General features: G+C 44.0%; 1 protein-coding gene across 2 annotated transcripts in view; it reads left to right on the top strand.

Moving 5' to 3' along the window:
- The first annotated feature begins 377 nt into the window (after nt 1–377).
- Nucleotides 378–15,330, top strand: part of LOC140483666 (interleukin-17 receptor E-like) — a 68,957-nt gene continuing 54,004 nt past the window's right edge. Inside the window, exon 1 of one of the 2 annotated variants that reach the window (XM_072582025.1) lies at nt 378–794. In XM_072582025.1, coding sequence (XP_072438126.1) covers nt 672–794 — 123 coding nt within the window. In that variant the 5' untranslated portion in view covers nt 378–671. The remainder of the gene's footprint in view (nt 795–15,330) is intronic. The other variant, XM_072582024.1, reaches the window with a different exon arrangement.

Genomic DNA, 15,330 nt, shown 5'->3' with positions numbered 1-15,330 from the left:
AAGACGGATTTAAAAAAAACTTGTCTAGAAGGTAAGTCGAAACCACCCTCCCCTCCATGGAAAAAAAATCAAAGTAACTTGAACTCATAGCCCTGCACTATAGTGTAGTAGTGAGTTTTGAGAAGATTTGTAGCTCAGGTTGAGGTTTTGGATGTAGGTTTGCTCGCTGAGCTGGAAGGTTCATTTCCAGACGTTCAGTGAAGATATTACCTAGTAGGGTGACGAAACGTCTGGAAATGAACCTTCCAGCTCAGCGAGCAAACCTACTTCCTAGAATATAGTTACAGCACCAAATGCCTGAGCGATTACTTTTGGCCATCTATAATTCGTCAGGCCGCTGGGTAAGTTTGCATGTTGTTAGTCAGAGGAGTCCCCTGCAGGCTGATCCTCTCGCTTTTCAGAAGCACTCAGATACAAAGCTGACACGGGCGCTGCCCCTTTAAGAAATCTTGAGCGAGGGCGTGTGTGTCAGGATTCTGTGTCTGTGCTGAATGTACGGTGTTCACGTTCCTCCGCTTTCAGAGTTTGAGATGAGACTGTTTCCAACAGCGTCAGAACGACCCACAAGTTCCTCAGTCACAGGTTGAGCGCCTTTGTCCTGTTCGCCTGCTGCGATTCTGCGGCTGAACGTGAGAGCCCTTTGCCTGGAAAGCCCTTTCGGCGGAGTTTCAATGGGTTCTGTTTGCAGGCGCCTGTTTTCACTGTGTTTGGTCAGCTCGGTCCTGTATAGGGGCCGCAGCGAGGTGAGGAAAATTACCAGGCGGACTGCTTACGGCGACTCAGGAGGACAGCAGGTAACTCCTACCGCTTTACTGTGGGGGTTGGGGAGGGCAAGAATGCTTCAAACAAACTAACAAGAGTTAGTCCACAGCAAAGAAACCGGCCCTTCGGCCCACCATGTCAATACCGACCACACCACATTAATCCTTTTTACTTACTAGAAAATATTGAGTCAGGTTTAAATTACTGCCACATGAAATGCTTATAAATAGGTAACACTCACTGTGCCTTCCTATACAGAGGTATGCCTATCCTGACTGATGTATTTTTGTAGATAGTATATGGCAGACAGTACAGTTCTACAACTAGGGTACAATGATCAGAGACTGAAGATTCGTAGCTTGTATATTCTAAGTCGGATCACATTTCTATCATGTTGGGCTAAATGTCTGTTCTGAATATACTGGACTCTCAAACTCTTAATATTCACCTATGCCTGTGTGTTTATTTTTGCTGCTGTTACCTATTATTTACTGATCTATGCTACTTAACTCTGTGATCGGCCTGCATTGCTCACAAGACAAAGCTTTTCACTGTGCCTCAGTACATGTGACAACAAGGAGAAAGTGAGGTCTGCAGATGCTGGAGATCAGAGTCCAGAGTGTGTTGGGAAAAGCACAGCAGATCAGGCAGCATCCAAGGAGCAGGAGAATCGACATTTCGGGCCAGAGCCCTTCATCAGGAAGGGCTGATTCCTGACGAAGGGCTTATGCCTGAAACGTCGATTCTCTTGCCCCTCGGATGCTGCCTGACCTGCTGTGCTTTTCCAACAATGCACACTCGACACGTGACAACAAATTCAATTCAACCTTCTGCATATACGTAAAAGCGTGCTGAGTAAGTACACTATTTAAGGGGCTAATAAATGACTCCTGTGCACATTAAATGGATTACTGTAACTGTTTTAATCAACTTGTACAGAAATGTGATACCTCTGGTGCAGGTGGGACTTGAACCCAGGCCTCCTGGCTCAGAGTTATGGACATTACCTATGCATCACGAGAGCCCTGGTTGTCTGTATACATTAAAGGAATACCCCATAATTTTTTGTGTATACTCAATGGATAGGGAGAAGTCCCCTGTGTAAACCAATGGGAGGGAGATGAAATGAAAGCAAGAGCTGTTTTAGCAACTGGGGGCTACAGAAATTGATGTGGATTTGAGAAACAGTACTGTATGCTTTTCTAATCCAATGGAAAGTTACAAAATTGCTCTTGACTAGCACTTTATGATGTTTACGCTTTAGTATCATCCACTGACAAGTGCAAGAGCTAACAGTCCTGTTGTAACACTGCACATGTGGGTGTAAATAAACACAAGACCGTACAATGTGGTTCAACAATATTAGAGGTTGTACTTTTTGAATCTAAGGTGTAGAATTGAGGAACGCCACAGAAAATGCCCATTATCTAATCAAGTAATGAGAAATGCAGCACAATGTAAGGATATTTTGCTAATCTTGTTTAGGGAACCTCACCCACAAAAATACTGAACTTGCTCTTATTGAAATCTGGAAGAAGCGGCACAATCTGGACAGAAGCATGAACATGCATTTACCAAACATGTAGAGGTGTGGTGGGGTGTTAGGTTATTCTTTTGCAAGCGGGCAGGTGAAGAGTTTTAATCTACTTATCAAAATTGATTGCCTTTCATCTACAATATCGGTCGATTTATGGCATAAGCTGAGCTCAAAGCTGAAACTTAAATCATTTTAAAACAGATTTGATTTCTGACTGCGTTGTCTGAGCAATGGTGATTAAATCTGTTTGTGGCCAAGAGTCACTGCTGTGGCCCAGAGTTGGTGAACTGAGCCTGTGATGTGTCTCCACACTAATGAAACATTTTGGGCTGGACCAGCATTTATTGTACATCTCATGTCCCCATGTAGCTGCTGTCCTGTCTTCTAGATTGTGGCATAGAAGGTGCTGTTGAAGGAGCCTCGGTGAGTTGTTGCAGTGCATCTTGTAGATGGTATACACTCTTACCACTGAGCACCAATGGAAAGGAAGTGAATGTTGAAGATTAGATTAGATTACTTACAGTGTGGAAACAGGCCCTTCGGCCCAACAAGTCCACACCGCCCCGCCGAAGCGTAACCCACCCATACCCCTACATCTATCCCTTACCTAACACTACGGGCAATTTAGCATGGCCAATTCACCTGGCCTGCACATCTTTGGACTGTGGGAGGAAACCGGAGCACCCGGAGGAAACCCACGCAGGCACGGGGAGAATGTGCAAACTCCACACATTCAGTCGCCTGAGGCGGGAATTGAACCCGGGTCTCTGGCGCTGTGAGGCAGCAGTGCTAACCACTGTGCCACCGTGCCGCCCACATGATAGATGATAGATGGGGTGCCAGTCAAACAGGTGCTTTGTCCTGGATGCTGTCAAGCTTTTTGTATATTGTTGGAATGGTACCCATCCAGGCAAATGGAGAGTATTCTATCCCACATTCCTAATTAATACCTTGTAGATGGTAGACATGCTTTGGGGAATTGAGGTGGGCTAATTGTGCAGAATTCAGTAGCCACAAAACTATGTTTTTAAGATCGTGTAAGAGAGGAGAGGGTGTGGAAAGTTCTGTGATGAGATAGAAGGCAGAGGACATTAAACAATGAATGTTTTCTTGATGCAACATGTTAAAGAGTTTGGTAATAGATATGGTAAAATAAGAAAAGTTAGATGCGAAAGAGGTATGAATGGCTACGTTAAAAACCATTTGAATACAGTAATCAAACAAACAACAAGATCAACCAAAAACAATGACAAGATCAAGGCAAAGGTTAGGATCTAAAATTGTCAGACTCGATATTGAGTTCAAAGGACTTCAAAGTGCCAGTGTTTAAGATGAAGTGCTGTTCCTTGAGCCTGTGTTAAAGTTCATTTGCAGACAGAAATAACTTTATTTACAGTTCTATGCTGAACAAAGCATTTTCCAACCAAGTTATTGAACAACATATTATTACTTTTCTAAATGAATCACCATAATAAAAAGGATTAGATGGTCGCTGTTTTCAAGCTCTAATATTACAGGAAAATGTGAGTTGTACAGCATGGAAATAGGCCCTTTTGTCCTTCATGTCTGCACTGTTTATTAATCATATTTACCTACCTCCAAGCACCTATCCACTCTGGTCCCAGATGGCTCCTCTGTTTACCACTCTCTTTCTGGTAGTGAGTTCCAGATACCCACTGTTCCCTGGGTGGAACAATTCTTCATTAAGAAAGTGAGACCATCGAATGCAACAATGTCAATATCAAAGCACAAGGATGTGATTTGAGCTGGAAACGTGATGGAATTGAAGTTGTAATTAGGTGCTCTCAGTGTTAAACATTAACTGACAAGATTTTATGTTAAAGTCCAGCTTTTCTTGATGCATTCAGGAAATTGGGAGCAGGACGAAACTTGTAAAAGTGCTGGAATTTTCTTTATGACGTTTTAGTTTTGCTGCTGGTTTTGTAGCTTTATTTCCATTTCACTTGGAGTAAATGTCGAGTTGGAGGTATGTAGATCAGAGAAAAGGAGGTGGGCCGGGATGAAAAGTCAATGATCTAATCCAGATCTCTTCTCCCCTCTGTGTGGATGCAGTCAGACGTGCTGATATGTCCAGCATTTTTCATCTTTATTTCAGTTATTCCACGGTATTTTAAGGGTTGCAGCTGAAACATTGACTTCTCCACTTCCTGATGCTACCTGGCTTGCAGTGTTCTTCCAGCCTCCTGCTGTCTATCTTGGATTCCAGTATCTGCAGTATTTTTTGTCTCTAACTTTGAATGCACGTTCAGGCTTTGTGCCAATACTTGAATTAAAGCACCAAGGAGGCATCAGTTGTTGTTGTAAAGTATTCTCCTGGGGCTACGTTTAATATCACACCCAATCCTTTGTCTCCTGTTTGTGAAGGCCAGTTTTTTAAAATCCATTCATGATACCTGGACCAACATTTATTACCCATCCCTAGTTGCCCTTGAGAAGATGGTGCACTTCCTTCTTGAACCGCTGCAGTCCACTTGCTGTGAGTGGATCTACACTGCCCTTATGTAGAGACAGATGACACTGCCAGTCCGCGAGGCGGCCAGGCCTGTCAATCAAAAGTTGGCGTGGAGGCAGAGCGGAAGAGTTGGACATCGCACAGAGCCGTGGTAATAGGGGACTCCATAGTGAGAGGAACTGACTGGGGTTTTTGTAGCAGCAGGTGGGATTTAAGGATGGTGTGTTGCCTTCCTGGTGCCAGGGTTAAAGACATCACAGACAGAGTGCAGGAAATCCTCAAGGACGAAGGTGAAGAGCCAGAGGTGGTGGTACATGTCGGCACAAATGATGTCGGGAAGAAGAGGAGGAACATACTACAGTGGGACTTCGGAGAACTAGGAAGAAGGCTGAAAAGCAGGACGTCCAGGATGGTTATCTCCAGTTTGCTTCCAGTTCCTCGGGCTGGTGAAGCCAGAAACAGGGAGATAATGGACTTGAACGTGTGGCTGGGGAACTGGTGCAGGAAGCAAGGATTTAAATTCTTGGATCACTGGGGTATGTTTTGTGGTAAGCATAAATTATACAAGAGAGACGGTTTGCAACTTAATCGGTTGAGGACCAGCATTCTGGCAGGCAGGTTTGCTACTGCAATACAGCTACGTTTAAACTAAGTAGCGGGGGGGACGGGACAAACTGGATGTTTAAGAAGGAAATTGAAGGGCAAGTTAGAACAAGAGAAGTCAAGAAAGACAACTGTTTCAATGAAGCAGAAAACTCAGGAAGGAATCATGCTGTAAGGTTGAGTGAAATAGGAGTTGATGGGAAGGGTGAGGGCAGTAACAAATTAAAAATACTATACATGAATGCACGAAGCATTAGAAATAAAATGGATGAGCTTAAGGCTCTTTTGGAAATTGGCAGATACTATATTGTGGGGATAACTGAAACGTGAATATTCAAGGCTACACGTGCTATTGTAAGGATAGACTGACGGGCAGAAGGGGTGGGGTGGCCATGTTGGTAAGGGATGATATTCAGTCCCTTGTGAGGAGGGACCTAGAATCAGGGGACGTAGGGTCAGTATGGATAGAGCTGAGAAATTCTAAGGATAAAAAGACCCTCTTCGGAGTCATCTACAGGCCCCCAAACAGTAGTCTGGATGTCGGATGTAAGTTGAATCAGGAGCTGAAATTGGCCTGTCGCAAAGATGTTACTACAGTTGTTATGGGGGACTTCAACATGCAGGTAAACTGGGAGAATCAGGATGGTATTGGACCTCAAGAAAGAGACTTTGTGGAGTGCCTCCGAGTTGGATTCTTAGAACAGCTGGAGCCTACCAGGGAGAAGGCAATTCTGGATCTGGTATTGTGCAATGAACCAGAATTGATCAGGGACCTCGAAGTGAAGGAGCCATTGAGAAGCAGTGACCATAATACAATAAGCTTCAATCTGCAATTTGAGAGGGAGAGGGTACAATCGGAAGTGACAATATTTCAGTTGAATAAAGGGAACTATGGAGCTATGAGGGAGGAGCTGGCCAAAGTTCAATGGTGCAATACCTTAGCAGAGGAACAATGGCAGATATTTCTGTGTATAATGCAGAAGATGCAGGATCAGTTAATTCCAAAAAGGAAGAAAGTTCCTAGGAGGAGGTATGGGTGGCTGTGGCTGACGAGATAAGTTAAGAAACATATAAAGTTAAAAGAGAAAAAGTATAACATAGCAAAGATAAGTGGGAAAACGGAGGACTGGGAAGCTTTTAAAGAACAACAGAGGATTACTAAGAAGGAAATACGCAGAGAAAAAATGAGGTACGAAGGTAAACTGGCCAAAAATATAAAGGAGGATAGTAAAAGCTTTTTTAGGTATGTGAAAGACAAAAAAATGGTTAGGACTAAAATTGGGCCCTTGAAGACAGAAACAGGGGAATATATTACGGGGAACAAAGAAATGGCAGAAGAATTGAATTGGTACTTCAGATCTGTGTTCACTGGGGAAGACACAAGCAATCTCCCTGAGGTAACAGTGGCTGAAGGACCTGAACTGAAGGGAATTTATATTGCCAGGAATTGGTGTTGGAGAAATTGTTAGGTCTGAAGGCTGATAAGTCCCCGGGGCCTGATGGTCTACACCCCAGGGCACTGAAGGAGGTGGCTCGAGAAATCATGGATGCGTTGGTGATTATTTTCCAGAGTTCGATAGATTCGGGATCAGTTCCTGCGGATTGGAGGCTGGCTAACGTTGTACCACTTTTTAAGAAAAGTGGGAGAGAGAAAGCAGGAAATTATAGACCAGTTAGTCTGACCTCAGTGGTGGGAAAGATGCTGGAGTCTATTATAAAGGATGAAATTACGACACATCTGGTTAGTAGTAACAGGATAGGTCAGAGGCAGCATGGATTTATGAAGGGGAAATCATGCTTGACTAATCTTATGGAATTTTTCGAAGATGTAACTCTGAAGATGGACGAGGGAGAACCAGTAGATGTAGTGTACCTGGACTTTCAGAAAGCTGTTGATAAAGTCCCACATAGGAGGTTAGTGAGCAAAATTAGGGCGCATGGTATTGGGGGCAAAGTACTAACTTGGATTGAAAGTTGGTTGGCTGACAGGAAACAAAGAGTAGTGATAAACGGCTCCATTTCGGAATGGCAGGCAGTGACCAGTGGGGTACCGCAGGGATCAGTGCTGGGATTGCAGCTTTTTACAATATATATTAATGATATAGAAGATGGTATTAGTAATAACATTAGCAAATTTGCTGACGATACTAAGCTGGGTGGCAGGGTGAAATGTGAGGAGGATGTTAGGAGATTACAGAGTGACCTGGATAGGTTAGGTGAGTGGTCAGATGCATGGCAGATGCAGTTTAATGTGGATAAATGTATGGTTATCCACTTTGGTGGCAAGAACAGGAAGGCAGATTACTACCTAAATGGAATCAATTTAGGTAAAGGGGCAGTTAAGAGAGTCTGGGTGTTCTTGTACACCAGTCAATGAAGGTAAACATGCAGGTACAGCAGGTAGTGAAGAAGGCTAATAGCATGCTGGCCTTCATAACAAGAGGGATTGAGTATAGAAGCAAAGAGGTTCTTCTGCAGCTGTACAGGGCCCTAGTGAGACCACATCTGGAGTGTTGTGTACAGTTCTGGTCTCCAAATTTGAGGAAAAACATTCTGGCTATTGAGGGAGTGCAGCATAGGTTCACAAGGTCAATTCCTGGAGTGGCGGGACTACCTTACGCTGAAAGACTGGAGCAACTGGGCTTGTATACCCTTGAGTTTAGAAGATTGAGAGGGGATCTGATTGAGACATATAAGCTTATTAAAGGATTGGGCACTCTGGAGGCAGGAAACACGTGTCCACTGATGGGTGAGTGCTGAACCAGAGGACACAGCTTAAAAATACGGGGTAGACCATTTAGGACAGAGATGAGGAGAAACTTCTTCACCCAGAGAGTGGTGGCTGTGTGGAATGCTCTGCCCCAGAGGGCAGTGGAGGCCCAGTCTCTGGATTCATTTAAGAGAGAGTTGGATAGAGCTCTCAAAGATAGTGGAATCAAGGGTTTTGGAGATAAGGCAGGAACAGGATACTGATTAAGGATGATCAGCCATGATCATGTTGAATGGTGGTGCAGACTCGAAGGGCAGAATGGCCTACTCCTGCACTTATTGTCTATTGGAGGGAATTCCACAACTTTGACTCAGTGACAGTGAAAAAATGGCAATATTTTTCCAAGTCAGGATGGTGAGTGGCTTGGAGGGGAAATGCAGGTGGGGGTATTCCCATGTATCTGCTGCTCTTATCCTTCTAGATGGGATTAGTGAGCATTCCATTGAGAGGGTGCTCTTCTAGGACCTTTCTGCAGTGCATCTTGTAGATACTGCTGCTACCAAAGGTGGTCGATGGTCAAGGGAATGGATGTTTGTGGATATGGTGCCAGTCAGGTGGGCTGCTATATTCTGGATGATGCCAACCTTCTTGAGCATTGTTGGAGCCACACCCATCCAGGCAAGTGGAGAATATTCCATCATGCTCCTGACTCGTGCCTTGTAGATGGTGGACAGACTTTTGGGAGTCAGGAGATGAGTTGCTTGCTGCAGATTTCCTAGCCTTTGACATGCTTTTGTAACTTGTGACCAGAAACTCAACTGGACTCGCCAATAGTAAACCCCAAGATGTTGTTCGTGGGGAATTCAGTGATAGTAACACGATTGAATGTCAAGGGATGGTGGTTAGCTTGCCTCTTGCTGGTGATGGTCATAACCTGGCATTTGTGTGGTGCACAAGTTACTTGTCAATCTAAGCCTGGATCTTGTCCAATCTTGTTGCATTTGAACATGAACTGCTTCAGTGCCTGAGGAGTCGTGAATAATGATGAACATTGTGCAATCATCAGCGAACATCCCCACTTCAGACCTTTTAATGGAGGGAAGGACATTGATGAAGTAGCTGAAGATGGTTAAGCCTAGGACACTGCCCTGATAAACTCCTGCAGAGATGGCCTGGAGTTGTGATGACTGACCTCCAACAACCACAACCATCTTTCTATCTCCAAGTATGTTTCCAACCATCAGAGAGCTTCCCTCAATACCCATTGGTTCTGGGTTTGTTAGAGCTCCTTGTTGACATGCTCAGTCAAATGTAGCATTGATAGAACAGGCCTTTGTCTCCACAAGGACTATGTGGTGGTCACTCTTACCAATACTGTCATGAACATATGCATCTTTGGTAAGGATGAGATCCAGTATGATTTTCCTCTTGTTAATTACCTCACTGCCTGCTGCAGACCCAGTCGAGAGACAAAAACATAAGATGTTGGATTCCAGAGTAAACAGGCTGGAGGCTGGAAAAGCACAGCAAGCCAGGCAGCATCGGGAGATGGAGAAGTCAACCTTTTAGGTGTATCCCTTCTTCAAGAAGGGCAGACCCAGTCTGGCAGCTGTTTCCTTTAGGACCTGACCAGTGCTACTGCTGAGCCACTCTTGGTGAATACTGAAATCCCTCTCCCAGAGTATAGTCTGTACGCTTGCTACCCTCACTGCTCCCTCCAAGTGATAATCAGCAAGAGGTTTCCTTGCCCATGTTTAACCTGAAGCCATAAAGCTTCATGGAGTCTGGAGTCAATGTTGAGGACTCTGAAGGCAACTCCCTCCTTGACTGTGTACCTCTGTGCTGCTACCTCTGGGTCTGTTCTGCTGATGGGACAACACATATTCGGGTGTGGTCTGGGACATTATCTTCCAGGTATGATTCCATGTGTATGACTATATCAGGCTGTTTCTTGACTAGTCTGTGAGACGGTTCTCCCAATTTTGGCACCAACCCCTAGATATTAGTAAGGAGGACTTTGCAGAGTTGTCAGGGCTGTGTCTGTTGTTATATTTTCCGTCTTTGCTGGTTGGTCCATACATTTTCATTTTCATTGGCGAGATGTTGTGGTGATTGATACTACTGAGTGGGAGCACATGCTTTGTAGTAGAGTGAGGGATGCTCAATGACTTTAGGTCACACCAAATGTATCAGAGAGGGTCATGGATTTAAAATGAATTGGGTCAACTGAAATCAAAAGAGTGAATCCCTCAAGAGCTTAGTCTTCATTGGCATGGAGAAAAGCCAATTTTTTTTGTATTCATGTATTTGTTCATGGGATGTGCTCATCAAAGGCTGCACCCAGCATTTGTTGTCCATCCCTAATGCCCAGAGGGCAATTAAGAGTCAACCACATCGCTCTGGGTCTGGAGTCGCATGAGACCAGGCGAGGATGGCAGGTGCCCTTCCCTGAAGGGCATTAGTGAACTAGACAGGTTTTTCCGACAAAAGAGTAGAGTTTCATGTTCATCAGTAGATTTTTAATTCCAGATTTTTAAAAATTGAATTCAAATTCCACCATGAGCGATGGCGGGATTTGAATCCAGGTCCCCAGAACATTAGCTGAGTTTCTGGTTTAATAATCTAATGATAGTACCACTGGGTCATCGGTTTTCTGTCAATTATGCAAAATGCTGGGGAATGGAAACTTTTTTAAAGCAATTTTTCTCCTAGAGGTGGTTGCAAGGTATGTTATGGCACAGTAGTACTGTTCCTACTTCTGAGGCAAGTGGCCTGGGTTCAAGCCCCATCTGCTTCAAAGTTGTACAGTAACGTCTCTGAACAGGTTGACTAGTAAAACATCTGGAGATGGTTGCAAGCTGCTTATATCTTGCACGTTTCACCTAGCTGTTGCTGACGTGGGGTGTGTAGAATGTAACTTGTGCCATTGAAAAGTAGAAGGGATTCAGTCAAAGTGAAAGCAAAATTGCTCTGTTATCAATCCAGTAGGTGACTGAGAACACAACCACATGCAAGTTCCTTATAGGTCTCATATCAGAAGGTCTTGTGGTTTAGTGAATCAATTTCTGCTTCTGACCCAGAAACTCTGGGTTTAAGTCCCATTGCAGAACTGTTTGGCTGTGAAAGGAGCAGTTCAAGTGAATTTTACAATCTGTCTGCTAATCCTTCTAACCCTTCCCTACTATTTCCCAAAGGGAAACTTTGCATGTATACATATCAAACAGAACAGTACGTGGTATCTTAACGTGGCACCATGTTACCATTCCTTTTCTGTTGGTCTAAATCTTGCAAATCCCTTCCTAATAGTTCAGTGGGTGCACATGTCATATAGCAGAAGTAGAGTAGAGTCATTAGAGATGTACAGCATGGAAACAGACCCTTCGGTCCAACCCATCCATGCTGACCAGATATCCCAACCCAATCTAGTCCCACCTGCCATCACCCGGCCCATATCCCTCCAAATGCCTCTTAAATGTTGCAATTATACCAGCCTCCACGACTTCCTTTTTTAGATCAGAGGGTGAAAGGTTATCGGAGTAGATGGGAATGAGCATTTGAGCTTACAGTCAGGTCAGCTGTGCTCTATTATTGAATGGTGAAGAAGGTTCAAAGAGGTGAATGGCCTACTCCTGCCCCTAATTTGTACCTTTTATGTGCATGGACTACACCATGATCTTCACTCAGCGAAGAGAAATCACTGGTCTTGCCAATGACACTCACTCACACTGTAAGAAGAAATCAAACCAATATCTCAAACCCAGATTTATCTTGTGTGTCAGTGTTTGAGCTGTAAATTCTACCTATCTAATTGCTTATGGCACCAATAAACAAAAACCTTAAGATGTTTAACCCCTTTTGCACAAAAGGAATTCAGCAACAAGCAAGTGACTCAAAGCCAGATAAGTACGTGAAGCAGAAAGTAACGAGGGAATGTGTTGATAGGCATGGATGAAGTACAGTAAATGGAGGCTCACTTGCAACATTACTGTTGGCACAGACCTGCTGGGGAAAGTGACCTATTCTTGCTAATTTTAGGATTTGAAGAATTGTTTTGGTCTAATCAAAGACAAGTTAATACTGTGTGAATTAACTCATTTAAACTGAGACAAAAGTAAAACAGTACAGATAGTGGAATTCTGACAATGTGTTGGAAGTATTCAGCAGAACAGAGAGAGAGAATCAAAGATGTATAACAACTGATGAAGGGTCATCATGACCTTAAACAGTAGCTGTCTTTCCACAATGCTACCTGACTTGCTGAGTATTACTAGCATTTCCAGGACCTAGCAAAAGAGAAGAAATAACTAGTTTCAAATGTGAGGCATGGTGTTCCCATGCGCCTGCTGCCCTTGCCCTTCTAGGCAGTAGAGATTGGAGGTTTGGGATGTGCTGATGGAAGAACATTTTGAGTAACTGCAGTGCATCATGTGATAATATACATCCTTGCTGCTGTGTGCAGTAATGGAGAGCGCGAATGGTTAAGGTTGTGGAAGGACTGGGAGCAGTATGGACTAGATTCACCAGCAATGGGAGGAAGGAACCAGTTGCTGTCACCATGAGGAGGTAATCACCAAGAAGTTCAGAGTTGAGAGTGTGTTCCTGGAAAAGTACAGCAGATCAGGCAGCATCCAAGGAGCAGGAAAATTGATGTTTCGGGCCAGAGCACTTCATCAGGAATCTCCAGCATTTGTAGACCTCACTGTCTCCTACCAAGAAGGTTGGTTGTGTCCTGATTGTGCTTATAGTGTGGAAGGCAGTAAAATGAGAAGTTAGGAAAATTGAGAACTTTGGTTGATTCACCTACATCCTATGCTGCAACACCACCCAGCAACCATTACTCTTGTCTTGCCAGCTCATCAGAAGTTCTCGCATCTTGTTGAGCTTCAGCACCACCCATCCAGACAGTGGCTTTATCTGGGCCACTTTCCTAACCTCCCCCTCCCCATTTCCCCACCTCCTCCTCCTGCCATTCAACCCAGTTTGTCCACAATCTGCTGTGCTTGGCTGATAGTCTCCTTGGCAAAAGTGAGGACTGCAGATGCTGGAGGTTAGAGTCAAGATCAGAGTGGTGCTGGAAAAGCACAGCAGGTCAGGCAGCACCCGAGGAGCAGGAGAATCGACATTTCAGGCAGGAGCCCTTCATCTAGAATGAGTCTCCTTCACCAGCTGAGCTGTGCCCATTGGGTGAATAATCTGACCAGTCAGTCTCTAGTTTTGTTTCCTCACCTTTTTCAGCAGAGGGCACACCATGCAAAGGAAAGGGAAATGACCAAGTTGGGCAGGGGATTTTATTTGAAGAGATTGAAGGAATGTTGTCACAGATATGTGCCACATGGCTGGTGGCAGAATTATAGATCTGTCTGTTATATGGTCTGAGTGAATCATTAACACAGCATGGACTGCTCGGGCCGAATGGACTTTTCCTATGTTACATCTCCGGTGAAACATGTCGATTTTAATTAATTGGTGACTAAGCTATCAGTGTGGAGCACGGTCAAGATTATTTTCCCAGGATCAAGCCATTTCCTTCTCTTTTGACTTCCAGAGACTCTTAGGGTGGAATCTTCTGTTGGTTGCATGGTTCTCACATGCTGGCTGGAAAGCCTGTGAGAGGCCTATCCCTGAGGATGGCCCATGTAGGCTCAGTGGTCAATGCTGAGGACACCACTGGTCCTTTGTGTACTTTTTACAGCATAGAAAGAGGCCAGTTGGCTCATTGTATCTGTGCCAATTATTAAGCATCTATCTGTTCTAATCTCACTATCCAGCACTTGGCCCATACAATGTTTCAAGTGATTATCATCTAAATACCACAGTTGTGCCAAGTTAAACAAATCCCTTCTGCCTGCCATTCCATTCCATGCTAATTCATCCGCTTATCTAAAAGCCACTTAAATGCCTCTGTTGTATCTACTTCCATCACTACTGCTGGCAGTGCGTTCCAGGCACCTACCACTCTGTCTTTAAAATAAAGTGCCCCTCACATCTCCTTTGAACTTTTCCCTTCTTACTTTTAAATGCATGCCCTCTAGTTTTAAACTAGAGGATGTGACATCCTTCCTATAGTGTAGCACACAGTTTATCTGGAATTAGTTCCCTGCAGCAGGAGCTGTCTCTCATTAGAACCTCCTTTTCCCTTGCAAGTGCCCTTAGGTCAGTAGCCAACCAACAAATGGTCTGTACTCTTTCTATCTCCATTGATCCCAGCAGTGGTGGCTTGAGATCCTTTGACTGGTCATTAAAGGTATAGATGGGCATTAGTGTGGCAGGGTGGACTGTGGACCTGCCAGCCCTGAACCCAATGCTGATGGGAGTGCGACAGCTGCTGAATTTGCACCCAGCCTAATTATAAATGCCTTTCCTGCCATTATTCCTTCCACTGTAACTGAAAAAGGGTGAGGATGGTCTCTCCGAGGACTTCATGCATTCTGAGATGGACTAGTTAGAGAGTTCATCTGGATCATAAGTGAATGAGTACAACCCCAAGGTTAACAAGACTACCTTATCGATCACTGCATTATCCTTCCATATCCCCTTCTATAATCGGCAAAGACCACACTGGAACTTCTGTTGGATTGAAGCTTGCCTGACGCAGAATTCATTGTAAATTTGTGCGTTAAGGCTTGCTAGTAATTGAAAACATTTTTTTAAAAATTGAAACGCAGTTGAAACTTGTTTCAAAGTGCTTACATTCCTTTAAAATGTGTGCAGCACCTTTTTTAAATTAAACCATAGATAGCAAACTCCTCTCTAAAGATTGGTTCAAGGAAGTCCGTTCATCTGAATTGCTTTATTTTGGCAAATCAGAAATGTAAGATACAGGCATTTCTTCCTGTTGATTCATGACATAAACTCCATACTTGAGTCAACAGGAATTATGCCTGATGTCTTCTCCAACATTCCTTCACTAATCTCAGTTGTCTTTCGGATTTCCACAAATGTTGACTTAAAAAAACAAGAGGAAAATTACAGTGAGAGTTGGACAATATGAAAAGAAAACATGAATTGCCTTTTCCACTCAGTCCTCATTATCTGCTGATTGACTGCTCACAGACCTACGCACTCCTGAGTCATATCATGAAGTATCAGTGCCAACAACTCCATTTTAATTTATTCTGGTTTACTTGTCCAGTCTGAGCATGTGGTCTATGGTGGTACAGAGGAGAGTTGGATAGGACCAGGATTTGTATTTCTGGTGACCAAGTTGCTAACCCCTACAGGTAATGAGAAGTTGGTGAATACCTT

Source organism: Chiloscyllium punctatum, chromosome 12 (assembly GCF_047496795.1).
Source record: "Chiloscyllium punctatum isolate Juve2018m chromosome 12, sChiPun1.3, whole genome shotgun sequence".
Taxonomy (NCBI): Eukaryota; Metazoa; Chordata; class Chondrichthyes; order Orectolobiformes; family Hemiscylliidae; genus Chiloscyllium; species Chiloscyllium punctatum.
The sequence above is the reverse complement of the archived record's forward strand: the minus strand, read 5'-3'. Positions and strand labels throughout refer to the sequence as shown.